At 46.0% G+C, this 27,585-nt stretch overlaps 1 protein-coding gene and 2 pseudogenes across 1 annotated transcript in view; all 3 read left to right on the top strand.

Annotated features, from left to right (window-relative positions):
- Window positions 1–8,029, top strand: part of LOC144133107 (iris-like) — a 38,715-nt gene extending 30,686 nt beyond the window's left edge. Inside the window, exon 2 of the mRNA XM_077665962.1 lies at window positions 6,406–8,029. Coding sequence (XP_077522088.1) covers window positions 6,406–7,548 — 1,143 coding nt within the window. The 3' untranslated portion in view covers window positions 7,549–8,029. The remainder of the gene's footprint in view (window positions 1–6,405) is intronic.
- On the top strand, window positions 948–3,713 carry LOC144133108 (iris pseudogene; annotated as a pseudogene).
- A 7,263-nt stretch (window positions 8,030–15,292) lies between the features above and the next one.
- On the top strand, window positions 15,293–16,123 carry LOC144134417 (ipis-1 pseudogene; annotated as a pseudogene).
- The last annotated feature ends 11,462 nt before the right edge of the window (window positions 16,124–27,585 follow it).

The following is a 27,585-nucleotide window of genomic DNA, read 5'->3' as shown; positions in this document are numbered from 1 at the left end:
GAAGCTGCACGCCGTCGGGCTTCGGCGCTGAAGGCCCCCTTGGCGAACGATGTCGTCCTGAGCGTCCTTCTTCCGTACTGCTTGTCGATTTTTATATCCTCTTCTCCCCACACTCCCTAGGGTGAGGACGCCCACGCCAGAAGGGGGGGGGGGGGGGGCTAGGGCTTTCACTTGGGCGCACGAACACACCGCCGCACTTATGGTCTCGCCCCCCTCACGTGTTGAGTCCGAGGGAAAGAAGGTTGTCTTCGAGGTAGCGCATAGCGTCGGCTGTGGTAAGGCGCGCTCTGGCCCGCTGTCGGTTCCCGCGGGTCACCGGCCTCCGTTCTCCATCAAATGACACTCGCCCCTCAAAGCCGGAACGCGAGGTCACTAAAAGGCCGGGAAAGTGGTCCCTTGTCATGGGATGTGCTCGGGAGGGTTGATTGATGATGCCCACCGTCTTGCCACGGGGCCAGGCCCGCCGAAACGAGGCCGCTCTGGAACGGCCGCGGCAATTGGGGAGGATAAAGCCCGTTTCACCGCGGCGGCGGCGGCGGCGGCGTTCGACTCGTGCCGACACTATGGAAAGGGGGTCCGGTTGTGCTTAAGCCCCTTCGTTCTGGTCGTCTCCGTGCGGTCCACGGCGGCAGGCCCGAAAGCAATCCCACTCTAGTTGCTTGCAGCCATATACAGTAGAAACATGAAAGGGGGTCCGGTTGTGCTTTCGCCGCCACTAGGGGCTCCGTCTACGCCGCCACTGGGGGCTCCGTCTACGCCGCGCCGTCGAACGCGGACGCTCGTAGCACACACAAGGAACGTCACACCACACCCCATCATATTAACAAACCAGAGTCATTCCAAATAAAATTTGATTTATCAGTCAGTCATTCATGGAATTATTAAGCAGCGTCTTTGCAACTTCGAGGCAAACGACGTACTTGAAACTATTGAGCTACAGATCAGGATTTGCAACATAGATCAGCAGTATTTGACATTCAATAGTTCACTTGCCATATTATAAACACTATTATGAGGTTTGACACAAAAAATATTTTAGTATATTCCCTCCTTCTCTGTTCTATCACACGCAAATAAATGTCATTTCACGCCGGAATCTTTGACCAACTCGTGTGTTCACTGTTCATGCCAAAACTCTGGAACGGTATCGGGCACCACAACCGAAATTTTCCACCGCATAAATAACAATGGCGAATACTTAGGTGTACTATTCTACACTGAGCAGTACTTAAGTCATAGGTAAGCAGAGGTAAAATCAAATACGCATTTCTTTCTAACAGGAACACAGATGGCTACACTCAACACTGAGCGTGGTTACTTCGTTTCGAAGCACCCATCAACTTAGATAATAGCTCTACTGGCCTCTTTTGAGTAGCTACTTCGATTCATTGCGAATAAAATCGCATTGGAGTGCCTCTGTGTTCCTTTGTGAAAGAATAGCTGCCAATATCCGGTGAAATGTATTTTTGTTGCAGACACTGCTTAACCATGGCCACCAACTCGCTTCAAGACACGCTCCTCAACTTCTCTCTCGACCTGTACAAGAAACTGCTCGTGAAAGACGGTCAGCGTAGTAATGTTGTCTACTCTCCGTTAAGCATAGCTGCCGCTCTTTGAATGGTTCTCGCTGGGGCTCGCAACGATAGAGTCAAGCAACTGTCCACCGCCTTGCACGTCGATGTGACAGAGGACCGCTTGCATGACCTGCTTCGCGTTGCACTCGCCAGGATTCGCGACTGCGGCTCCCGAGTTGAGCTTCGCGTCGCGAACCGTGTTTACACGGATACGTCGTTTCCTATTCTTGACAGCTACCTGAACTTTCTCAAGAGTCACTACGGCTCCGAGTTGAAATCGGTGGGCTTTAAGAGTCAACACGAGAAGATTCGCCTGGAGATCAGCTCCTGGGTTGAACAAGTCACTGCATTCAAGATAAAGGATTTGCTCGCCGAGGGAGGCGTTGATGGCTCGACTGTTCTGTCCCTCATTAACGCCGTATATTTCAAAGGGCTGTGGGAGACGCAGTTTCTCGCTGAGTTGACAGGGCCGTGCGACTTCAGAGTAGACCTCAAGACTACAATTCAGGTGGACATGATGCATCATGAAGGCGATTACAGAATGAGTCGTAGTGAGAAGCTTAAGGTCCGGGCTCTTGAGGCGCCCTACCAGGGCCGGAAGGCGTCCATGGTGGTCCTTATACCCGATGATATCGAAGGGTTGTCTTACCTTGAGGAACACTTGTCAGCCGACGCTTTGGCAGAGCTTCTGCAGGACCTTTCGGTCTCCTCAGAAATACAACTCTCACTGCCAAAGTTCAAAGTAGAACAGTCCACGAACCTCGAGGAATCGCTGAAGGCTCTGGGCGTCAAAGACCTGTTCACGTCCAGTGCGGACCTCAGTGGCATCAGCCCGAAGGCGGAGTTGCAGGTTTCTAAAGTTGTCCACAAGGCTTTCATCGAAGTGGACGAGAAAGGCACAAAAGCTGCGGCTGCTACCGAGGCCTCAATTTCTTGCGACTGCGCTTCTAAAAATGCCGAATTTGTGGTGGATCGATCATATATGTTTCTTATCCGCTGTCATGATCCAGACCTCATTCTGTTCACCGGATCAGTTAGACGCCCAAAAGGAGTGTCGCATCAAATATGACAGCTCCATGACTGTCTGAAAACGATGACAATGTATAGGTATCATGTATAATTGAAGTTTCTTTCGTTAGTTGTATATTTAAATACGGCAATCTTTGCGTAAGTAAAGTTTTTATCGGGATGTCATATGGGCAAGATGAAATTTGAGCGTTCATTTTCATCATTGTCTTTTCAACATCATGCCGAATGCTCAGTAGAAAGTTTGTCCAAAATCGACGTAGAAACTAGTCTGAAAGCTATCAGCCAGTTTTCCGGAGTTTGTGAGGTACTTATATCAGAACAAGTCAGCTTTACAATGTCTCAGGGAGAATTTAAAACCTGAACCACACTAAAGCAATCCAGTTCACTGCTTTAATATCTGAAATGACAATGATCTGTTGACGCGACCTAGAAAGTTCGCTTCTGTAGCCTTAATGGCGCGTGGGTGTTTTCGAATTGCTGTTTTTTTTAATGCTGCGAAGTTCTGAAGTGCAAGAAAATAGGTACCAAAATTTGTGTGTAATAAAGTTTCTTGCAAGATGCAATTCTCCTTTCTTATATACTGTTTCTTAATATGAAAGAGCATCCCAGAAGAAAACAGTTAATAGTGCGTGCAGACTTAATAAACAAAAAGGAGATCTGATGATCATAAAGAATGTAACAATAAAAGACATGTTACCTCCTTCACTCGGAAACCTTAATATGAAGACCAAACGCCACTCTTTTAGGAAAGGTTCAGGCAGGCCATTTTTGTCATTAACTGCACAACGTCCGCGAAACATTGCGCAGGCGTAATAGACAGCGCCTGACGATTGAAAGCGGCTCCGTTATCCAGTGTACGCAATGGCGACGGCAAGAAAGGAAGTGTTAGATGTTCAGGATTCCATATGTGCAAAACGAGCGCTTCATCCATCATGGGAATGCTTGGTAATGTCAAGCTCAGATCTGGATTGGCTATTGCTTGGCCGAAAGCGATAACTCGGCTCCTGAATAATAGTTTCTCTGTGATCAAGGTTTTAATATACGGGACACAATACTGACCCGAAAGCAACAACAAAAAACTTCATTCCCGCAATCAGAAACACTTAAATGTGTTCAGGAGTGCAAACTGCTGGGCTAGTTGGTTCATATTGCATAGAAAAGGAACCAGCGAAAATAGACGCAAGACAAGAACAAAGGAGGCGTTGTGGTGTGTGCCTCCTTTGTTCTTGTCTTGCGTCTATTTTCGCTGGTTCCTTTTCTATTAAATGTGTTCATTCTGGAGGTTTCTGAATATCATAGTAGCACGAGAACAATTTCCTGTTTTGTGCGGCGGCTGATATATTTTAAATGCTACTGCTTCACGTTTGACGTGTTTCACGAAAAGAAATTATTTGTATTTTGCGGAAAGGAGTTATTTGAAATCAGATGGATATTGAAGTATTCAAACCGTTGGGATTCAATTTTCTTGTGGAAAAACGGAATCCGCGTTTTCTGCTTATGACAGTACCCAAGGCTTATGTGACTGTTACATATCATGCCTTCATGTGGTTGGTGAACAGTCTCAGCGGAAAGTTAGCCTTCCTGATCACTCTACGAGCTCCACAGAGTTAAAGAGACTGCGAATTAAGCGAAAGCGGCGGCCGCAATTTCACGTATACTCCTCTACATTTTTGTTAACCGCGGTGACAGTCATTACTATACTCCTCTTTTCTTCGGAGTGAGTCCGAGACTTCGGATTGAATTCTCGGATTAAAGTCCGAGTCTGCGTCCGCGGTGTCATGCTCGTTTCCTTACCACTTGTCTCCTTCCTTTTGTGCAGTTTCTTACTTTTCAAGTTATTTAGCGTGTCCAGAAGCAACTCAAAGGTCAGAGTACTGGCACACCATGCTCAAACACAATGCAACTGTTCAGTGGCTTGGAAACTCATTCCTCACTCTAGATTAGGAACTGCCTGCACAACACAATTCATTTAAGAAATTGGCCCGCAGTGTGTTCGGCCATGATGATGAGGATATAGCGCACCTTGTATTGGAATGTCCAGCACACGACAGTTACAGGACTCGATTGAAGAGTGGCTTGATAAAAGGCTTATTAGTCTTCAAAAGCTATTAGGTCTTGGCCAAAGTGTGCCCTGCAAAAGCAAGCAATCATGGCGCTGCAGTCATTCCTCGAGGACAGTGGCATCCTTGAATATTACTGCTTGTTACTTTAACTGAGTTTCTAAATGTTAAAGTAACTACCTCTCTTCATCGGCATCTCTTGACTATATCCACTGTCTTTAGAGTGTTCGCTTTCTCGTTGAGATTATCAGTTTATGAGTGTTACTGTTGCCTGATAAGCAGTTTCAGAGTATAATTTTCATATGTCTGCGAATACGTTCATACGACTTTTTTTAGTTCTTTCGTTGTTACTTATCCCAACGCTCTTGTGTACTTGCTTATAATATTCTCTTATTTCCCTGCTTATTGTGCATTGCTCATTAATTGTGTTTATTGCTTATAATTTGCTAGAATATGCTCTCTCATTATTTAATTAATTAATTTATTTATTTATTTACAGGTACTGCCAGCCTTATTATCAGGCCTTGGGCAGGAGTGAACAACACAAATCAACAAATTCATTTCTGGCGTGTGCACTGCCTTGCTAAAGTTGTTTATTATGTACTGTGTCTATCGCAATTGTGTTTTGTTGAGCTTTATGTGGTCAGTACTGTACTTGTGGTCAGCTTTCTCTGGCACTGCACCATAGCCTAGCAGGAAAGGGAAGGAGAGTGATCTTTGTCCTTATGCCTTGGAGAGTGGCCACCTCAACCTTAGCGCCCTCACACCGCCTGTCTAACTCCCCCCTTCACCCTCCACAGCCCTAGCCCCATCAAGGAATAATCCACTTCCAACAGCACGCGACAAAGGCAATCTAACTTTATTTTCCTGCCTAGCCTCTGCTAGTGCAATAGAAAGTTATACGTGAGTATATTGATTTCTTCCTACGTGTGAAAAGGAGTAGGCGGCGCCGCTGCAGCGCACATCTCTATAAAAGCAAGGAGCAAAACAAAACACCTTGTTTGCATGAAGGCAGAGAACGTCCGGTGTTAACGAATCCAGTAAACGAAGAAAAAAGATGCAGAACAAGCTCGGAACAACAAGGATACAAACAGTATAACAAGCACCAGGCAAACGAGCGGACGTGAGCTTTAGACGAAAACTAAGAGAAAAAGAATGAAAGCGCGTACACATGTGAACGGCAGCCGAAATACCGCCATTTTCCATTCATCATGAAACACGGATAAGGAATTCTGAAATACGTTTAAACGTTCGAAGTGAGTAGTATATGAAAACTGCAATCTGTCAACAGCAGAGCATTTATTAAGAATAGACAAAGTTACCTAACAGCTACTTATAATGCGTACGAATAGTTATGTGACTAAGTAGACCGCCTCACAGAATGACGCCATGAATGAGTTTGTGAAGGAAAACAGAACATCTGCTTTTGGCTGCACAGACTTGGTAAATACGACAGGAAACATACAAGAACATTCATCTGCATCTAGGTGACAGAAGCGATGCTTATAAATCGACAACGTATCCTGAACCTTTGTGATACGATCATTGTTTTTCGATTATAATCAAGGTTCGTTTTCGGTTGCGTCAAAATAACCTTTGCTTCTGCAGTTCGTCTAAGGTGCTACGCAGTTCGAAAGGAAACTTGCTTTATCAAGCCATTCGCTGGCGCCTCTAGCGGCGTCAATGACACTTAATTTTTCATATATTGCCTCTCTCATACGGTCCTTTCAATCTTATCGCAGATGTCGGAAGCCATGGCAGCCAACCCTCTCGGGGATTCGCTCCTCAACTTCGCCATCGACCTGTACAAACAACTGGTCTTAGAGAGCGGCCGCAGTGGAAACGTCTTCTATTCCCCGTTCAGCATTTCCGCAGCACTTTCAATGGCTCTAGCAGGGGCACGGAACACCACTGCCACTCAGCTCACCGAAGTCCTGCACGTGAAAAGTAAAGACATCCACAAACACTTCTCGGGATTTCTTTCCAAGCTATCCGGGTTTGCCCCTGACGTGAAGCTTCACGTGGCCAATCGGATGTACTCTGAGCAGACCTTTCCTGTCCTCGAAAGCTACCTGTCCCTTCTCCGGGACTCTTACGGCGCCACCATTGAGTCTGTCGACTTCAAGGCCCAGTACGAAAAAGTCCGACAGCAGGTCAACGCCTGGGTAGAGGAGGCCACTGAATCAAAGATCAAGGACCTTCTTCCCCCGGGAAGCGTAGATTCCTTGACCAGCCTTATCCTCGTGAATGCCATCTACTTCAAGGGCCTCTGGAGTTCCCAGTTCGACCCCAAGTCGACGCATCGCTCTGATTTTCACCTGGACTCGAAGAACAAGAAGGTAGTCGACATGATGTACCAAAAGAACGACTACAAGATGAGTCGCAGTGAAGAGCTCGCGGTCACGGCCTTGGAGATACCGTACCGAGGTGGAAAAACATCTATGGTCATCCTTCTGCCAGACAACGTCGAGGGGCTATCGAAGCTTGAGGACTCTCTGACCGCTTCGAACGTTTCTGAGCTGCTGAAAAGCCTTTGGAATAGCTCCGACGTGAAGCTTTACCTTCCAAAGTTCAAGCTGGAGCAGGCAATTAACCTCAAGGAAACGCTGAAAGCAATGGGTATCAAAGACTTCTTCGCGCCGGCTGCTGACCTTACGGGGATCAGTGATAAGGGGAAGCTGCTTGCTTCGGAAGTGATCCACAAGGCCTTCGTGGAAGTCAACGAAGAAGGCACCGAAGCTGCCGCCGCTACAGGCATTGCAATGATGTTAATGTGCGCACGCTTTCCAGACACTCGATTTGTTGTCGATCGCCCCTTCATGTTCCTCATTCGCAGCCTTGATCCAGATGTCGTTCTTTTCATGGGATCCGTTCGTCAACTTTGAGCATATGAGTGGGATGGTCAGTAACGGAATGTTGCATGATGGCTTGCAGGATTTGTTCATGAAATTAGGTGCAGTTTCCTGACAAAGATCAGGTTATATTTGCTGTGCGTAAACAGATTTATCATCTTCCCTAAATAATATAATATGGCATGTCGCTTTCTTGTATGTTTTTTTCGGTCTTGTGTAGGCTAAGTGTTTGTTCATGGCACACACGGCGCTTTTGAGTAAAGCAACGCTTCGTTTTGTTGCGTTTTTATAAAGTATGCATAGTGACAATATATGCATATTTTTACATAATGGGAATACTGTGTTGCAGTCCTTTCTGGTTCACTGTAACTTGCATGGGTTTCTGTTGAAAAATGTAGCCGGTGACGGCGCTCGCTGTCGATGGCGGGCACTAGAGAGGACACTAAAGAAGAAAGTTGAGTGGTATTGGAAATATACCAATCGTTTCAATAAAAAAATGAAATTCTATTGCACTTCGTCATCATTTCACAGTGAGGACTGCAAAGTGATAGCCACAGCTGTCGCACATTGTCCAACCACTGCAGGGTGAGTTGCTTTGCTGCGAACAGAAGCATACCTTCGATAAATATAGAACAGAAAACAGCAGGCGTTAGTTTTAAGCCTGCTGACGCAGACATGGATTGAAGAGAGTGAAAGAAGAAACGAAGAAAGAGGTGCCGTAGTGGAGGGCTCTGGAATAATTTCGACACCTGGGGATTGTGCACTGACATCGCACAGCACACGGGCGCCTTTGCGTTCCGCCTCCGTTTCGATTGAGGCCAAACGGAAGAGGCACCTATGTGCTGTGCGATGTCAGTGCAAATTAAAGATCCCCAGGTGGTCGAAATTATTCCGGAGCCCTCCACTACGGCACCTCTTCCTTTTTTTTCTTCTTTCACTCCCTGCTTTTTCCCTTCCCTTACGACGTGGACCCGCCGCGGTGGCTCAGTGGTTAGGGCGCTCGACTACTGATCCGGAGTTCCCGGGTTCGAACCCGACCGCGGCGGCTGTGTTTTTATGGAGGAAAAACGCTAAGGCGCCCGTGTGCTGTGCGATGTCAGTGCACGTTAAAGATCCCCAGGTGGTCGAAATTATTCCGGAGCCCTCCACTACGGCACCTAATTCTTCTGGTTTTCTTCTGGCACCTAATTGGTTTTGGGGGAAAGGAAATGGCGCAGTATATGTCTCATATATCGTTGGACACCTGAACCGCGCCGTAAGGGAAGGGATAAGGGAGAGAGTGAAAGACAAAAGGAAGAAAGGGGTGCCGTAGTGGAGGGCTCCGGAATAATTTCGACCACCTGGGGATCTTTAACGTGCACTGACATCGTACAGCACACGAGCGCCTTAGCGTTTTTCCTCCATAAAAACGCAGCCGCCGCTGTCGGGTTCGAACCCGGGAACTCCGGATCAGTAGTCGAGCGCCCTAACCACTGAGCCGCCGCGGTGGGTAAAGTCTGTAACTTCAAAAAATGTATTTGCACTGCAGTGAAAAAGAACATCAATAAAGCATCACATTACTGAATCCATACGAAAATAATCTATTGTATATTTCACTGCGACTTGGCTACGGCATTTCTTGGCCAGCCTAACCTGGCCCAGAAAGGAACGGTGTTGAGCTAGATGATACATTTTGACGAAGATTGCAGCGTACAAAGACGGGAACAGGGAATTATGGAAGATCCCCAGGTGGTCGAAATTATTCCGGAGCCCTCCACTACGGCACCTCTTCTTCCTTTTTTCTTTCACGCCCTCCTTTATCCCTTCCCTTACGGCTCGGTTCAGGTGTCCAACGATATATGAGACAGATACTGTGCCATTTCCTTTCCCCAAAAACCAATTAAAAAATTTGAAAAAGGGGGATTTATAGAAAGCGCTGCGTCTGTTCCCTTCCTGTACCGTCTTACAATATCGCGCAAGCTGCCCAGTGCAACACCGAACGATGGGGTCACATACACGAGGTGAACGGCATAGGGGACCTGCAACCGATATTTGGAAAACGCCCGTCGAACACTTTGCGCAGCCGTTTTAACCGTAAATGAAGAAATCATCGATGATCTGAGTGAAGGCGTTAAACATGCTGAACATATTGGTGAAAAGTGACTGCACCACAGCGTTTAAGCATGCGCCTCGCCGTGTGCAATCACTGCTGAACGTTCCTTTATTGATCTTGCAGGCACACAATCGCTGCATGCGATTATTGACAGCCATTACAGGTGTTGCACTAAAACGTTACAATAATGTTCTTTCTTGCCTTGGTGAAACGTTAATTCATTGATTTCACATATTCTTTTTCTAACGTTTCTCGAACGTTACATATAAACGTTGGAATAACCTGCCCCTAACATCAATGATGCATTCTCTAATATAATAAAGTCACCCAACTAGAGCATGCAGACCCACCAGTTGCGAAGGTGCACAACTTGATCGACACCGTGGAAAGACAAACAATCAAAGCGACTCGCGAGCTCCATAATACAGCGCAATCAGTACATGGCAGCTCATATACACTGACTTCCGAGCGGATACCACGGAGTCAAGCTTATTAATTATTAAAGGGTGTCCATGAATGATTGTGGCGAATTGGTAATGTGCAAAGCAGATAACTTTGTTTGTCAATTGTTTAACGTTATAAGGGCATCTAAAACACATAGTTACAACATAGTTTCGTTTTGATATTAATCTTATGTTCATGATGCAACATATAACGTTATTTAGAAAATTTTAACGTTTAATGTTACAATGTGATATGTAGCGTTACTGCAGCTTCCATAACAATTTTATACCTTTTTAAACTTTAGTGTTACCTGGATACGCCTAGCTAAATTCATGACCCTGCCGAGTTAGGCTCTACGATGGGAACCGTGCACGATGGCTTGCATGCCACGTTACGGGCGCGCGCCATAACTGTTAACCGCGCGTGACTTTCACGGTACATCCGGAGCGGCTGGCTATAAACAGGTAACAAAAAGGCACATTTCCTCGCCAATGTGGCGGCTGTTTGAGGTTAGTGCAAGCATGACCTCATTCGGTGCTGACAGTAAGAGTTGTCGTGAGGGTACAAAGTACTACCACAGAATAGACAGGCAGGTATGACAAAAAATAATCTCGGCGCATGACTATGAACCTGCCTTTTCAGGCCGGGAGCATAGCACCGTAATGATTAGACTGCTGACACTAGGCTGCGTCAAACCAGCGATGCGCGACACGTCACGGTCGAGAACGTGGACAACGCAGCGACGTCCATCCTTGCTTCGTCTACTCGCTTGCCTGCGACATTGAGGAAACTTAGTAGGGGCAGTTGTCGACAGATGGCGCCACTTTTCCGTCGGTCCTAGAAACTTGGAAGCACAGCGCGCCAGCTTTTGGCTGCGAAAGTAGAGATCGGTTGCAAATTACTCTTCATATAAAATAATCCCGGTAGAGTGTACGTCACAGCTGCAAGAGCGAGCTTTATGGGAGAAGGAAGGTTGCCTTTTTCTGCAATGTTACTTACAGGAAGTGGCACTTTGTCTCCAATTCTCGGCGTTAATAAACCAACACTCCAATGAAAGGCGTAAAAAACATTAGCTCTACACGCTCAACGGATAACTTATGTCATCTCCAGGATCATTATATTATTCACTCAAGGCAACCCGGCATGTTGTTGATAAGACCCTGTATTAGCCGCTAGACCAGCGCTGAATATGAGTTAAATTCAATTGACTGAAATGTTTATTTTGCATTTTTACGCACGGAGCGGGAACAAAAGGCTGCTCTGAAGCAAGCTTGACTGGGTCCCCACCCCCTTTGCATGGCAGATTTTGCAACAACACTCTAAGAACAGTTCAATAAAAGCGCGAACGATTCGCAGCTTGTGCCATTTTCACGCAGAAGGTGGATATTTCATGCAACAATGTTACGAATACAAAAAACAAACACTTTCGTAACAATATTATTACAAATCTGAAAGATGACGTTGATAATGAACTCGCCAGAAGAGAAAAGAAAAAAGCAGCAAATTATAATCTGAACACAACAACAGTACTGTGTGTTGAAATTACGTATTACATACATCTCAATTGCTTTATTTATGAAGACAGGTGACAGTGTTAAGCGCCATGAAACTGGTTGATGAACTTAAGTTTCATATTAGATAGTTACTGTTTGTGGGTCAACCTCCTGGTGTATTAATTCGTTTTAAACCCGGAGGGTGGTTTTCGACTCTATCGATCCCATGTTTGATACTGGAGAATTGCACGTGTCATGTTCCTTCATTCCTTAATGAGTTCGCATTTTACTTGCTTTATCGGGAGGTTCAGTAACATCAGTTTTACTACTGGGTTTACACTGCTGCTTGTGAACCTAAAATGATGCTTAATCGAGGCGCTTAAGTCCCTGCATACACTCCAACACGCGCATTTCTCTCTCTCACCTACACATCTGTGGATCATCATAGCGCGTTAAATGTGCGTCAGGACATAGTGTTAATTCAAGGCATTATTTCGTGTCGTTTGGAAAATCATTTTTGGTTGTTCGTGTATAGTGATTAGAATAAGTTTATTTGACATTAACATAGGACAGGCGACGACTGAAGAGAAAAGGTATGAACAGTGCACATAACATATCTTTGAACAAGGAAATACACCACCTGTCGATATGAACCACTATTTACAGATAATGAGAATCGGACTACTAATGATGATTATATATGCAATGAAAAGCAGCGATGCACATTCAAGAATATACTATGAGGGCTGTTATGAAAGGTGGAAACATATATAAATATATAGAGCGATGCCGCCCACAATGTGTTGTGCATTATTCTGTGTATGAACATTCACAGGGTTAACAGCAGCATGGAAAATGCAAAAGCCCCTGCAAATCTTTTAGAACCTGTGCTCTAGTGACTGAGATGAACTATTAATTACCCGCATATTCAAACACTCACACAAAAATGTAAAACCGGTGCATACAAGCGGCAGTTCAAGCCTCGGCAATTTGGACGAACGGTTATAGTTTGCACGGATGTGATCACATGCCGCTTAGCTCTGAACGCTCAATATCAACGCGGGAGTTTTGAATGTTCGGTACATCCCATTGGTCTCGTATGGTCGTGGGAAATAGTTGTGTGAACGCAGGACGCAATTTACAAGCCATATTTTGGCGGCAGGGAGGAAAAGTCGGACGTGATAAGCCCTATGTTCGCGCAGAATTTCTCGATACTCGATATTTTTCTGGAAATTACTAGTTTTAAAATATCCCCAGTGAGTCACACGGTGTTCACTACTGGTGGCTCTAGTTTTTGACGTTCGGAAAACCTGGGCATGTTCATCAATAAAGCAAATTTGAAATACAAATCAACAAAGTCTTGCTTTATATTCTGTTTTCGCAGGCCTTCCAGTTTTCATTTCATTTTAACAATGACGCTATTGTGCATGGTGTTTAAAACTTCCTCTAAGTGTGTGAATATGTAGCGGGAATTTTTAAATTACGGTTGCCTATTGATTGTACACTATTTACGCTCACAAGACCATAAAGTATTGCGCAGGCGTTCAAAATATATTTACACAGGATATTCGACACCTCCAGCAAACATTTATTTTAGTCTACCAAGAATCTACGAACCTAAAACACTAAATAGAATGTCCATTGCGAGGTATGGTATGTACTATAGATACTACAGCTAGACACTTGCAAAATTTTTGGATTTCCAATACAGTGGAGACACGAGAAGTCCCCCTAGCCTATACACTTACTGGGAGAAAGGTGATCTACGTTACGTCAAAATATGAAATCATAAGTTCAAACACTTTAGTATTTGACATCGGAGGTGCGAAAACCATAGAGACCAGCAATAAAATTTGATGCACGATTTGTTTGGTAATATTTTAGTTGAATTTAAATTGTTGTTTGAATATAGAATCGTAAAAATTCCATCGTCATGCAATTTCAAGCATAACGTATTTCAGAGCACTGCAACTCTATCACACAAGCACTTCACCTATCTCTTCACTGACCCGACTCTAAGCGATCACGTTCACTTATGCTTGTATACCGGACAGAAAGGGTGTCGTCATGAGGGCTCGCTGCAGGCTGTTGTTATTTAACTTGATGTTGTGACTTATATTCATTCTGTGTGCTGTAAAGTCGAGTAGGCTCATCTACGGTGCTAAGGTTGTTGGAAACCACAGTTAAATGCCAAAAGACTTAAATAAGCTCTTGCAAGTGTAAAATCTCATGAATAGCCCTCCCCAATCAAATGTCTACCACCAGTGTAAACGTCCATGCGACGTACCTTATATTAACAGCGGTGCAAAGCATTCCTATTCTGGGCCCAACTTAACAAATCTCATCTTCGACCAACAGACAACGGCAATTGATAAAATTTGTTTGGACTGCTACTTTCGAGAGCTGTTTTTGTCCGGAACGTTAAGCAAGCGCATGATAAAAATCTAGGCTGAGGTCAGCGGGGTCGAACTGATTTAGTTCAAAAGTCATTCCCTTAAGATTAACGCTTGTGTCCTGAAAATGTGCTTGATGAAAGATGAGTAGCTGTGGGAGGTCTCACTTTCCTTGGAACTCACTGAATGATATCTATGGTGTAGATGCAACGTCATGGGTATGTTTTTAGTTGTTTTCTCAAGAAAGTTTGCCAAGATGGATGTCTAAAAGATTATGCCTATGGGCGTATATGTTTAGACTCAATCCAGACCAAAATTTGGGCTGGTGGTATGCTGGTCGCTCTGGTTGATACTGTTTTTTCAGTGTTTTAAAGAACCATGTAGACCTCCTACGACGCTTCGCTGCAGCTGTTGATTTTCCCATCTTATGTGTCGACAACCCTATCCACTGCAAACTATAATATTTGAAATATAGTAGGATACAACTATAAAGAAGAAATAATAGCACTTGGTAGCACTGGCCACAGTCCGCGACCTCCTGTATTAATTCACTTACCAATCACTACAGTGAACAAAATCAGCTTTTCAATGCTTGACTGCATCAAACAAGCCAGAGGCATCAAAATTTTAGTTTGTAATTTTGTATCTTGATTTCTTCTAGTTTAATTGGGGGAAATCACAATGGTCTGCTTTTTGTCATGGAGGGTCTGCTTTTTGTCATGGAGGAATTCTGTTCGGCGGTCTTGAATGTGGGCGGAGCTGCACTGCAGACTTCAGTTGTATCCGACAACAGCACTCCACACTAACCACATTATCAAGCTTCTCTATTTGCCAGAAGCGACACCAGCGCATTTTATCCGTGGTTTCCTGCACTGTTTCAGGAGTGCATAACACATATCCACCTGCTAGAAAGCACAGATCTATCAGATGAGTATGATGGCTCCCAATGTGAGCCAGCAAGACTAGAGGTATTTCCCACCTTCGCCGCGTTCGACGGTCGGCTCGTCAGCACGGTTTCTTGGTCGTTAAGGCTAGTCAATAGAGATATTTAGCATAGCGCGATCTGCGGCCGTTCCTTGGAGATATGCTGCGCATGCGCAGATCGCCCTGAGGGCGCCAGATGGCGCCAGGTGCCGCCCATCTGCGACCACGCCTGCCGCGTCGAGACCAATAAGCGCCTGCACACTGGCGGCGCGCGGAAGCGGATCGCGCTATGCTAAAACTCTCTAATACAATGTATATTTGTGAAGCGGAGTGAGAGGGCTCCTCTTTTTACAGGGCCAGTGATGTGTAGTACTGCGCGTAGTTGCAAAAATCTTTTCTCCCCTTCCTCTTTCCAGGCGTACCATACCATGATGGATGATCTTGGCACCTCACTCGTCAAATTCTCCGTGGACCTTTGCAAGCAGCTGCGCCTGAGAGCAGACGAGAGCGGCGAGAATGTCTTCTGTTCCCCGTTCAGCATCGCGGCGGCGCTCTCGATGGTACTCGCCGGGTCCCGCCGTCAAACAGCCAAGCAACTGTGCGACGCCCTCCACGTGACGGAAGAACAGTCCCACCGTCGACACTTCTCCAAGTTCCTCACAGAACAGCTTCCAGGTTACGCTCCTGACGTCATATTGCACGTCGCCAACCGGATGTACTGCGAGAGGGAGTTTCCGGTCCTGAAGGAGTTCCTGTATTTACTTGAGGAGTGCTACGCCACGTCCATCGAATCCGTCGACTTCAGGAACAATGCGGAGAAGGTGAGCCTCGAGATCAACGCTTGGGTCGAGCAGGTGACGGCATCCAAGATCAAAGATTTACTTCCTTCTGGAATCTTGACTTCCGCGACTATATTTGTGCTCGTCAATGCCATCTACTTCAAGGGCCTATGGCAGGACCCATTCAATACATTTTCAACCCACTCGCACGAGTTCTACGTACACTCCAAGAGCAAGAAGACTGTTGAGATGATGTTCCAGGAGAACGGCTACTGCCTGGCTAAAAGCGAAAAACTCAAGGCAACTGTCCTGGAGATCCCTTACAAAGGTCTGAAGACATTTATGGTGGTACTGCTGCCGGACGACATTGACGGGCTGTCTTTCTTAGAAGAGAACCTGACGGCGGACAGCTTATCCGCTGTCATTCGGGACTTGGTTCATCCGATTAATGTAAAGCTTTACCTGCCGAAGTTCAAGCTCTAGCAGTCGATAACTCTGAACGACACCTTGCAGTGTCTTGGCATCGGTGATATGTTCTCCGCGAACAGCGATCTCTCGGGAGTCTGCGAAACTGGCAAGCTGACCGTAACCGCTGTGCTACACAAAGCTTTCGTCGAAGTCAACGAGGAGGGCACAGAAGCAGCGGCAGCGACGGCAATAATTACTACAGAGTGCTGCATAATGCCTTTGGTGACTCATGAGTTCGTTGTGGATCATCCCTTTATGTTTTTGATTAGGTGCCACGATCCAGATCTGGTGCTCCTCATGGGGTCTGTTCGTTATCTCTAAGCACTGTGAGGAACTCGCGCGCACACAAAGACCGCGCAATATAGCGGATCATTTTCATGGTAGTGTGCTTGATTGCAGTTTATTGCATTGTTTAATTGCATCTTTATCAAGAAGACCTGTTCATCCTGTATGAGAGCCGTAGCGGTGGCTGAGTGGTTATGGCGCTCGGCTGCTGGCCCGAAAGACGCGGGTTCGATCCCGGCCGCGGTGGTCGAATTTCGATGGAGGCGAAATTCTAGAGGCCCGTGTACTGCGCGATGTCAGTGCACGTTAAAGAACCCCAGGTGGTCGGAATTTCCGGAGCCCTCCACTACGGCGTCCCTCATAGCCTGACTCGCTTTGGGACGTTAGATCCCCATAAACCAAACCAAACCATCCTGTATGATGTGTAAGTCCAGGGGGATGGCCTCGTCAGGAGGCGCTTGAGTCTCATTCTCTCACACGTCATGGATGTAACCTGTACTGCTTCCTCGTATGTCCGAAATATACTAAGCTGATATCAAACCACTTTGCTATAGTTTTTTTTCTTCTTTGGGAGTTTGTAGCTTTGTTGTGCTTTCTATTCCCGACGTGCACCCGGTCTTTTCTCTCGGTGTTGGCTAAAAGTGCGAGCAAGAGGCGTTTACCGCGTCCGCTAAAATTTCTGCATGATGCTCAGTTCAATGATAAACATAGCAAACTTGGCAAAAACTAATGTACATATGCACAAGGCGTTCAATGGGGTTAATTTTGCTCCTTTCAACGAAACCTTCGTTTCTTTATCCATATACTATTGCCTCCACTTCACAAGGCCGGCTATGAGCAAAATAACTCCACTGCCTGAAGTGCGCAATCAAGGCCTTTGTGTCACGCTTGGTGTGCCAAGGCTATTTTTGTGACTCAATTCAAACCGCTATTTCTAGAGATGAAATACTCAGACACGTTGCGTGATTCTCTCGGGTAGAATTTTCGCCCTAACCTTCTCTGCAAACCAAGAGGAAACCTTGTTTAATTTATAGAAAATGGTATTAATCTAGTGAGTGGGGAATGTAAAGCTCATCTTCAGAATGCTCAATTCGGATTGCATGTCAACAACCGGAATTACTCCAAGGAGGAGTTAGTGATTTTGAAGGAATGTCTCGCTTTTCTTGGGGAGAGCTACGCTACATCCATCGAATCCGTTGACTTCAGCAAAGCCGCTGAAAAGGTGAGGCTTTGAGATAAATGCTTGTGTCGAGCTGGTGGGGTTGTATAAGATCAAAGATCTGCTTGCTCCCGCTGACTTGAGTTCCACCCTTACAAAAATTTCTTTAGACAGTCTATAGACTGTCCGTAGATTTCTGTCTTTAAAGTCTATAGAGAACAGTATATAGGCAATACAAATCCTATAGACATTCTATAGACAATCTATAGTTATGGCCGCACAATGTTAGTAGAATTTTGTCTATAGACCGTCTAGAGTTTATGAATAGACAAAAAGAAATATATATAGGAAGGCAATAGAGTATATAAGAAGTCTGCAGACTGTCTATAGACCATTTTTGTAAGAGCGCAGCCTGAATTGAAATTCTTCCCCCGCCAGTAATTTATGTGCATGCAGAAAATATCCATAACGCAGGTTCAGCGGATGGTCAGACATATACTAAGAATATTTTCCCGCGTTAACTGCGATAGCGTAGCCAGAACTAAGGTCACTTGATGCTTCATAATTTGTCTCAACTTTTATATATATCTGTTGTGTCGGTGGACGCATGTTATTGCTGTGTGTGCGGGTAGTCATGAAGAAACAGAAGGCATAGGAACTTTCTCACTTTGGTGACATACCTGAACAATGCTTTTAAGGAAGGGAAGGCACAGGAACTGTCTCACTCTGGTTAAACCGCTGAATAACACCTTGAAGAAAGGGGTGAATAAGGAGTTGAAGGGAGAGATGGCGGAAGAATTGTGGGTGCAGCCGTGGATAAAAGCAAGAGCCCCCTGCCCTGTTTTCTGAAACTTGCCGCTCAGCATGCGGGCGCCACCTGACGAAACCCTTTTACTGTTGCATGCCAAGCATGCTTAGCATGATAAGTGAGATGATCGCAAGGTTTCGCTTTCATATTCTGGGACTACGGAGAAAGTATGCAGCCACTTGAGTGGAATACGAGCAGACTTCTAGAACTTCATTACTGCTACGCTTTCGCGGGACGACCAAGTAATATTTCTTGCTTGCTATTTAAAGTAACTGACTTGTAACACCCCACATGGATTCGCGGAAATTCGAGTTAGATTAATGTCCTCGATAAAGGTGAGAAAACGTTCTTAAGCTGCGATATGTAATCGGTGGATGAGACAGGGGCCGATTAGTGGATCGCTCTTGGAAGGTCTAGTAAGGAAATAAAAAGAAGGGGGGTTGGGGGACGCCATTTGAACCATTTATTTTGGGACGTTTTTCGAGTAAAGCATGGTTAACCTGCGTAAAATTATCTGCTCCTGACAACGGCTTAACCGATGGCCCTTTATGGTAACGGAGTTGGTTTCAAGAGAAGCCAGACGCAGCAGGGGATGGTAGCGAATCAGCCGGGCGGATGAGATTAGAACGCTGCTTGGTCTCGGAAGAGGCGCAAGGCGGGGATAACAGGAGATTAAAGGGAGAGCCCTTTGTCCTGCAGTGAGAATACCCTCGCTTTTTCTGCTGGTTAACTCGCTCAATTCCAGGGGTCATTGTTCTTTCCTCGTCAGTGAACAATACCACAGCAGCAGCAGCAGCAACAACAATGTCGGTGATCACAAATAATGGTGGCTGCGCAGGCGCTCGATCGGAGAACCTGAACAGCAAAAGCGGAGACTATGCGGACAATGAAACCGCGCGGCCGTCCACTCGAGGACGAGTGCTCCGCCAAGAAGGCGGAACAGTACGAGTGCACAGCCAGAAACGGTTTCGTGGCCACCGAAGGAGCACGTTGCCCTTAGGAAGCGCACTTTTCCTCGTTGCAGCCACTCGCTTCTGGGAGACCGCTCCGCAATTCAATGCCTCCACCTTCCAGCGAAGGTGTACCGTTAGTATCGCAAGCACGGAACAAAACGCTGCCGTTTCGGCCAACTCGGCCCGCGGCGGACAGGTAGAGGCGATAGATGCTGTGCGTCCTGCCTTACGTTCTTAATGGGTCGCCTTGTGCCGAGGCGAGGCCTGATGCGGAGGCCAGTGGGCTCCTGGACTTTGAGGAGCCCTCCCAGGGTGCAAGAGGAATTATTTGTATATACAAATATACAAAGTTTATTCCTTCCTTCCTTTTCTTCTCTTTTTCCTAACCACATTTGTCTTGTGGCTAAAAAATGTTCATGTAACCAGCACCTCGGTTCTCCGTAGGCCATTACAACGAAATAATACTTGAGCGAGCTTTTCACTTAGAAGTAACTTTGCGAAGTCGTCCACCGAAGCCCTATTAATGCACTTCAACGCTCGGTTGAATGGACATCTTTATAAGCAATAACGTACTTGTGGCAGGAAATGCGAACGGACCACGGAAGTGGAATCAAAATTTTGTTTATATGAATCTGGCGTAAGAATAACGGTTTGCTCTGTTGGTAGATCTAAGCACGCTGGACCACGCTCGTTGAGCTCGTCATTTGATAACTGTAGTGTCAAATTAGCTATAGTTTCGCTTTCGTAGTCCATTTACTTTTTACTGCCTGCAATATACCTTTCCGATCACAGTGCATAATTTCGGCAGACGTGCAACCATTTTCGTCGTGGAGACTTCGGACGCTGTGCTTCCGAATCTGAACAGCTTGCTAACTTTTGAATTCCACGTATTTTTAGGTTGGTATGACTCCATAGGTGGACTCTGGCTTGAGCAGCATGTTGGCGAGCGTGCTTGCCCAAGAAGTCAAGCAAGAATGCGTTCACAAGAAAATGCAACGGGAGAAGAAATAATGTGCCTACAAAAGCTGAAAGTGTTTGCCACCCAGCAGGAATCGTAAGCAAGAAATGCATAGAAAATTTGCCCACCTTGTTAAGGAAGGTTAATAATATTAATAATTGGTTTTGAGCGGAAAGGAAATGGCGCAGTATCTGTCTCATATATCATTGGACACCTGAACCGCGCCGTAAGGGAAGGGTAAAGGAGGGAGTGAAAGAAGAAAGGAAGAGAGAGGTGCCGTAGTGGAGGGCTCCGGAACAATTTCGACCACCTGGGGATCTTTAACGTCCACTGACATCGCACAGCACACGGGCGCCTTAGCGTTTGATGTCAGTGCACGTTAAAGATCCCCAGGTGGTCGAAATTATTCCGGAGCCCTCCACTACTGCACCTCTCTCTTCCTTTCTTCTTTCTTAATAAGATATTTTAACAGAAGATTACCGTGTTTTATCAAGACTGACGAATCTGCAATGCATGCATGATGTTTTCAGCGTTGTGAAATAAATGTTTTTACGGACCATTGGAATGACTTAAATGTCTTTTATGAAGTGGCTGGCGCGCTAATTTCACTTAAGGGAACTTGCACCTAAGAGAACTTCCTCAAGGTCTCCTCAAATTCATTCAAGTGGTATTTCCCTTTACCTGCTTTCACGCTTTTAATACGCACTTAACACTTCTCACTGAGCTTTCTTCTGTCTTCATGGGACAGCATATGTATACCCCGATCTCAGTTTACGTCTTTCCACGCTGTTTATCTATTTGCTTTGTTTTATTTTTGTACTTATTTAACTTCCTGCATGGCTTCCTTGGGAATTATAGCCAATGGCAAGCAAACGAACCAGAAGAAGAGCCTCACTGGCACATGCAAGCACAAAATCAATCAAACAACAACTGGCCGCAGAAAATTTCACACCCGTATTGACTGAACCAAAATAACTGCGGCTCGAGAGCAGGCGACGCAAAAACCTATAACTTTTCTGAGACTATAACAGTTGTAGCGCACCTGAAAACTCGACAGACCGCAACTCCGCAAACCCAACGTGTACATTTACCCCGACCTGTTATATTACATCAACTATATTCCGCGCTATGTGGAACAAAGCCCAGTCGCTCGCAGCCCTGCCAGCTGCGGAAACACGACGACTCTGAATTACAGCCCGGCCCATTTTCCCGCGTTCTTTTCCAGCCAGCGGCCGCCTCCAATAGAAGCGCCGTGCCGAGAACGTCGAGACAAGCTCGTCATAGAACGACTCCTGTGAAGAGCGTTCAGCTGGACAGCTGTAGAGTGAGTATTAAACGCAGCCGCCAAATTTCGTGTCGGTTAGACCCTATCTCTTGTTACCACTGTAGTCCATACCTTCTTTCTCTCGTTACCACGGCGACCACTGTATCAAGCACGTTCTGCCGGGTAAAAAGAGTCCCCGTCATCGTATACGGCGTAACCAGGAACTCTCGGGTCCACCTGCTGTCTAGTTTGAACGTTATCCAGTTAGGACGTGCAACGGGCGTTATCGAGAAAGCGCCCTCTGTGGTCACGGGGCCGTAGCGTGCATGGCCTACATCATTGTCGGCTCTCCGCTCCTCAGAAGGGTAACACGTATGAGGTGTTTCTTAGCTGTTTCATGTCTGTAATGTCTGAAAACTAAAGTTTGAAGCCATGGAGGGAGCAGGTTATCCAGTTTTCTGATTAAGACATTTTTTGGTGCCCCTGTGTTTTCAGTACGCTGTTCTTCGTTAGCAAAGGACTCCGGAACATGTACACGTCTTTATCACACTTTAGTACTTCTTTTGATAAGTCTTCAAGACTATACCCTAGTACATCTTTACAACACTGTAACGCTGCATTATCTTCCGCTGGGTCGACAAGCACGCCCCTCTCCACCCAAAGCCAACGCAGACAACTGCTCCCGGCATTGACGTCACGCCTCGCTGATCGCAGGGGTATAAATACGTACACGCTTGAACGTACGCGCCTTCCTGCATGGCGGCGCTGTCTGCGTTCGCGTTCTTTGTTTTCAGAGCGTAGCTGCCGGTACTGAAACCAAAAGGAAGACAGGAGAGAGAGAGAGAACTAAAAGAAAAGCGAAGGTAAGGGCAACTGGCGAACGGGGGACTCACGCGAGCCGACCACGCATTGTGAAGTTGACCTGGATAGTGCGCCACACCGATAGAAGGACCTCCAAAATAAACGCTTCCGCAGAGTAGGGCGAATGAACGCGAAGAGGGAGGTTCCGAGGAAGGGTTGCGTGTGAACTGGGAGCTGCTCAGTTTGAACGCCACGCTTCGAGACAGGTGTGGCCCTGTTTGTACGTTATTCGTTCCCCTTCTGGAACTGCATCTGTCGACGGCCGCTGTATCCGGCCGCCAGCGAGCGACAAGAATGCGACGCAATATTTTATGCGAAGCCACGTCTCTTGTGCATGGTTGACAACGCCCGCATATCTGACATCAGGTAGCAAAACAAACACTTAGACCTGTGACGTAGTGACTATAGTCAGCCATGGTTCCTTTAGCGCAGTCCTGTCCTGGACCACGCACCCGAGACAATATGGTCCGACCACTGCTAATCCCGTACAATAATTCTGGACAAAAGCATTTTGGAACGGGAAAGAGTTTACGAGCGCAATTTTCTCATGTAATGTGAGGTTTCACTGTAACAATGAATATATCCGCAGACCTCCTGTCGGCCGGCTTGCATTTTCTTGCTATTAACGTGTTTGCTGTCAAAAGCATTCCCCACTTGTTTTCTATTTCAGTGTTATCTATACTCGATGCGAGCGATAGGAAAACTTTAAAAGAAATATTTTGCTGCACATTGGAAGCATGGTAAATTACCTTCAATATTTCCCCAACAGTACCTTACAACTTTCCAATATTCAAAATTTTTGCCTAAGAATGCTGGGCGTGTTTACTGGAAACGGATGGTTCGGCTATTTGTTCCTTTGCAGTTGTGATCGGACGAATCTGTTCTTGTGGAACGCGGCAATACTTAAAGCTTCAAAAAACAAAAAAAGCAGAGGTCATGAACCTTTGGTGCCTTTTCAGGGCTCTAATCAATCGCACATATTTCGGAAGGCATACGCAACGACGTTTGCAGAACGCTATCTTTTAGCATGCCTGTGTCGGAGGTGAATTTATACGACGCTATAGGAACTGCACTTGAGTCGTCTGACCTGTTCAGTGAACGATTTCTAACACGAGTAAAACAACAAACGATATTAAAGCCTGGTCCATATGCCAAAAACTATACTAAGTCCCGTGTACAAGAAAATATTCCTATTACAGCTAACGTGGAAAAGCTGAAATATAAAACGTCAATTTTGTTTTCCTCAGCTCATAGTACATTCGGTCCAGATGGCACTGTAGCGGCTGCAGTTAAAGCCGTAGGTTTTGTTATTATTATTATTATTATTATTATTATTATTATTATTATTATTATTATTATTATTATTATTATTATTATTATTATTATTATTATTATTATTATTAGCCTATGTTGGTTTCACTCTAGCATGCGTAACTTCATTCTCTGCTATGAGTTGTTTTTCTAAGTAACTAAAATTTATCGGGGTAAGGATAATTCAAAAACTTTCGGCTAAAGAGAATTCCACTAACTACAACTTTGCTCACTGCGTTTTTCTGCTGAAGAAATAGACCTGGTAATATGCGAGCATATTCTGGGATATTTAGATAACTGGAAAGCAGTAATAGAACGAAGGCCTAAATTTAAGACAAACGTCTCTACCTACATGCGCAGTGCGTATTCTTCAACGTTATTCGCCGGAAAAGGTTTCAGTGTATTGCTTAAATCCGCTAGACATGTATAGCAACCAGGCATCACACGCTGACATCTGTATGAGAGATATCCCTTCCAAAGCCGCTTGAGTACGTACACAGTCCATTTTAGCCGGTCTGCTTATATCTGAAGATGAATTACTGAGAAAAGTGGCGAAATTTTGTGTTTACGCAACGCCCCTAGACAACTTTGTTGTAAGATATTGATATGCTTGCGCACTGAGGAGGGCAGTATGCCGCAATGTGCTTCTTGTTGTGCGGACTCTGCACGTGATTTTGTTCGATACAAAGATCAATGCTGCTGCACAAATTTACATTTTGAACTCTCCCTTTTTGTCACTCACAAAGGCGATCCGACCTAAGGCAACATCCACGGATGATGCCATGACTCTTAGATTTTGCACGAAAAGGGCGTGCATCGTGATGCATCTGGCGGCTTGAGAAATTCATTTGAAGAAGTCAGTTATGCATGGCCCGTTAGAGCACACCCGCGCGCAGCTACAGCGGCTCAGTTTATGGGCGCACAGTTTACGTGCGGGCCAGTAATTCTTATTCATATTTCTAGATCGCAAGCGCCCATGAGACAAGGAACACGGACGGCAGGTTCCCACTCAGCTCTGCCCTGTTCTTGCATTACCCCCCCATGCGTCGAGTACTCCGTGAGACCAAACGTTAAATTTCTATTAGTGCCCAGAAGGAAACGACCAATGGCACGAACCACATCCGCTACTGGCTTGAGTTGAATAAAACGCAAAGAACGCCTGTACCTGAAATTAAGCTGCAGGAATAGAGGAAAGGGAGATAAGGAAGCGGATAAACGAATGCAAGCTCATTATGCATTGCGCATATCACGCGTCCCAGTTTTTTTTTATTTTATATATCATCGTTGTTGATCGTTTGCAAGTTAGCCACCGACTAACCCAGACTTTCCCTTTACGTGATTACTCCTGTCACGGAAGTCTACGCCGGTGCGTTCACGTGGGGAGGCATTCACCCCTTGGGAACGGCGGAAAGCAGAGTTGTTCGGAGCACGGCTTCCTTGGCGCACTGTGCTGATGCAACATTCCCGTACAACCCGCACGCGAAGGGTACGTGCATACGATTACAGCAAGCGGCCCAACTTGAGGTCAACATCAAGAAGAGCCAACTCAAGATTGCGCAGCACATCCACAGCCATAACTACGGGAACAAGAGTTCAGACTGTCTAAACGAGCTGAGACGAAAGTGGCAGACGATGGGAAAGAAAACGGCACGCAAGCCGCAAGAGCTGCAAAGCGTACGACGTCGAGGCAGAATACGGCCGGGGCAGAAATAGCCAGTGGCACCATTCCAGACGAAACGAAGCTCACCTGTGCATGGGAGACAACGGCACGTGCCAGTACGGCGAGGAAGTGAGATGAGGAACAGGTTACCGACACGTGCGAGCGAGTAAATGTACAAAACCAAAGCTACCACCTGCCGCGGGCCTGTTTAGTGGTCATGGCGTTCACTGTCGGTGGTTGGCATAGAGGTTTATAGATGCTTATAAATTTTCATAGCGCAAGTGCAACTGTGGCCAAATAGCACCATGGCACAAGGTGTTCTGTTTACGTTTTATGGTTTATGGGGGTTTAACGTCCCAAAGCGACTCAGGCCTATGAGAGATGCCATAGTGAAGGGCTCCGGAAATTTCGACCGCTTGGGGTTCTTTAAACGTGCACTGACATCGCACAGTACACGGGCCTCTAGAATTTCGCCTACATCGAAATTCGACCGCCGCAGCCGGGATCGAACCCGTGTCCTTTCGGGTCAGCAGACGAGCGCCATGACCGATGAGCCACCGCGGCAGCCACAAGGTGTTTTGTGTACACAAGATGGGGTCAAAGACCCGTTTTCCAAGCGGACACACAGATTGGCTGGGCACCAGGCGGAGAAAGCATGTACCCATTGGAAACTGGTGGGTACCCGGAGGCTCTCAGATCGAACCCAGCGGATGATCAACCCAGCTGACCACCGCTCCGGTCCATAGTGGTTTAGTAAATGTTCATAATAACCAGAATGAAGAATGATGAAAGATGTTCTGCGGGCCGCGCAAACTGCGGCTTGCTTCTTGGACTCATCATCTGCAACCGCAGGAAATAAAATTGGTAGCGAGGGTTACAAATAGGGTGAAATGAATAGTGGAGTAGGAGCAACAAATAATACCGGACAGAAATCATGCTATAATACGGATAAGTACAAGGATCGCATTTACAAAATCATGCGCAGAAATAGGATGAAATTGAGGGTAACTACTCACGCAAAAGGTGTCCCGTCAGTTCCAGTTTTTACACGGCGTTCGTTGTACGTAGTTATGTCCATATATGCGCAGGCGTGAGCTTAAGTGGAAATACCACGTGAACGGTGGTCAGCAACGCATGGCTTGCACTCGACAGCACCAATTTCCACGCGCCCCATGCTGCAGAGTAGAAGCCATATTGTCTAGTTTCTCATGCCGAGCTGAGTCTCCTGGCAAATTCGCCGCCGAAAGAACGACAAATCGTTGAGGTCAGCTTGCTAGAAGGATGGTACACAGAGCAAAATTTGAAGTCACAGTGGCTGTTCACGAAAATGCGACCAGACGGACTTTTCGCTCAGACAACATACTGAACCCACGGGCAAAGTCGTGCCACTATAGTCGCTTGCGATTCCCTATTGAAAACAATGTGTACCAGGTGGTTTGAATAGGAGACAAATAGGATTATGGCACATTTCGTTCAACATTATATGATGAAGCTTCCAAAGTGATTCAGCCTTTGAGTGACTCCTTAGTGGAGGGCTCCGTATAACTGCCATTACCCGTAGTTAAATACCGTGCACTAACATCACACAGTGCATGCAAGTCGTGGGTTTGAACCCGCCCACTACGGTAGCACTTCGATGGGGGAAAAATGTGAAAATTCCGTGTACTGTGCATTGTTAGTGCCCGTTAAGAACCACAGGTGGTCTAAATTATCCGGAGCCCTCCACTACGGCGTCCCTCATAGACTGAGCCACTTTGGGGCGTCCATCCTATAAAGGCAAACCAAATGTTCCATAATCCTATTTGCTGACCCGTTCAAACCTATATACATTTTTCAGTGGGGTGGAGATTTACTCATAAAGCGACTCGCGCGCGCTAACTCGCTCGTCGGGAAAGCGTGGCGGTGCGGAAAATAATAGTAGTCCTTTGCGGTTTTTCTGTCGAAAAATTAGGGAGGGCAATAAAATATTAGGGAGGGCAAGTAAAGCGGTAAGTTGAGCTAGTGGCCCATCTTTGAAAACAAAACAGGCACTGCGATAGGGGGACGAAGAAGGGAGGGCAAGTGGTAATTAACAGCTGAGAGTTTATTGGAAAAGTCGTCGATAATACACACTCTCAGTCTACAACCAGTAATGCACTCTGTATATTTGGGGCGGGGGGGGGGGGGGGCGCATACGCTCCTTGGTTGTAGATTGAGAGTTTATATTATCCACGTCTTT

Source organism: Amblyomma americanum, chromosome 5 (assembly GCF_052857255.1).
Source record: "Amblyomma americanum isolate KBUSLIRL-KWMA chromosome 5, ASM5285725v1, whole genome shotgun sequence".
Classification (NCBI taxonomy): Eukaryota; Metazoa; Arthropoda; class Arachnida; order Ixodida; family Ixodidae; genus Amblyomma; species Amblyomma americanum.
The sequence above is the reverse complement of the archived record's forward strand: the minus strand, read 5'-3'. Positions and strand labels throughout refer to the sequence as shown.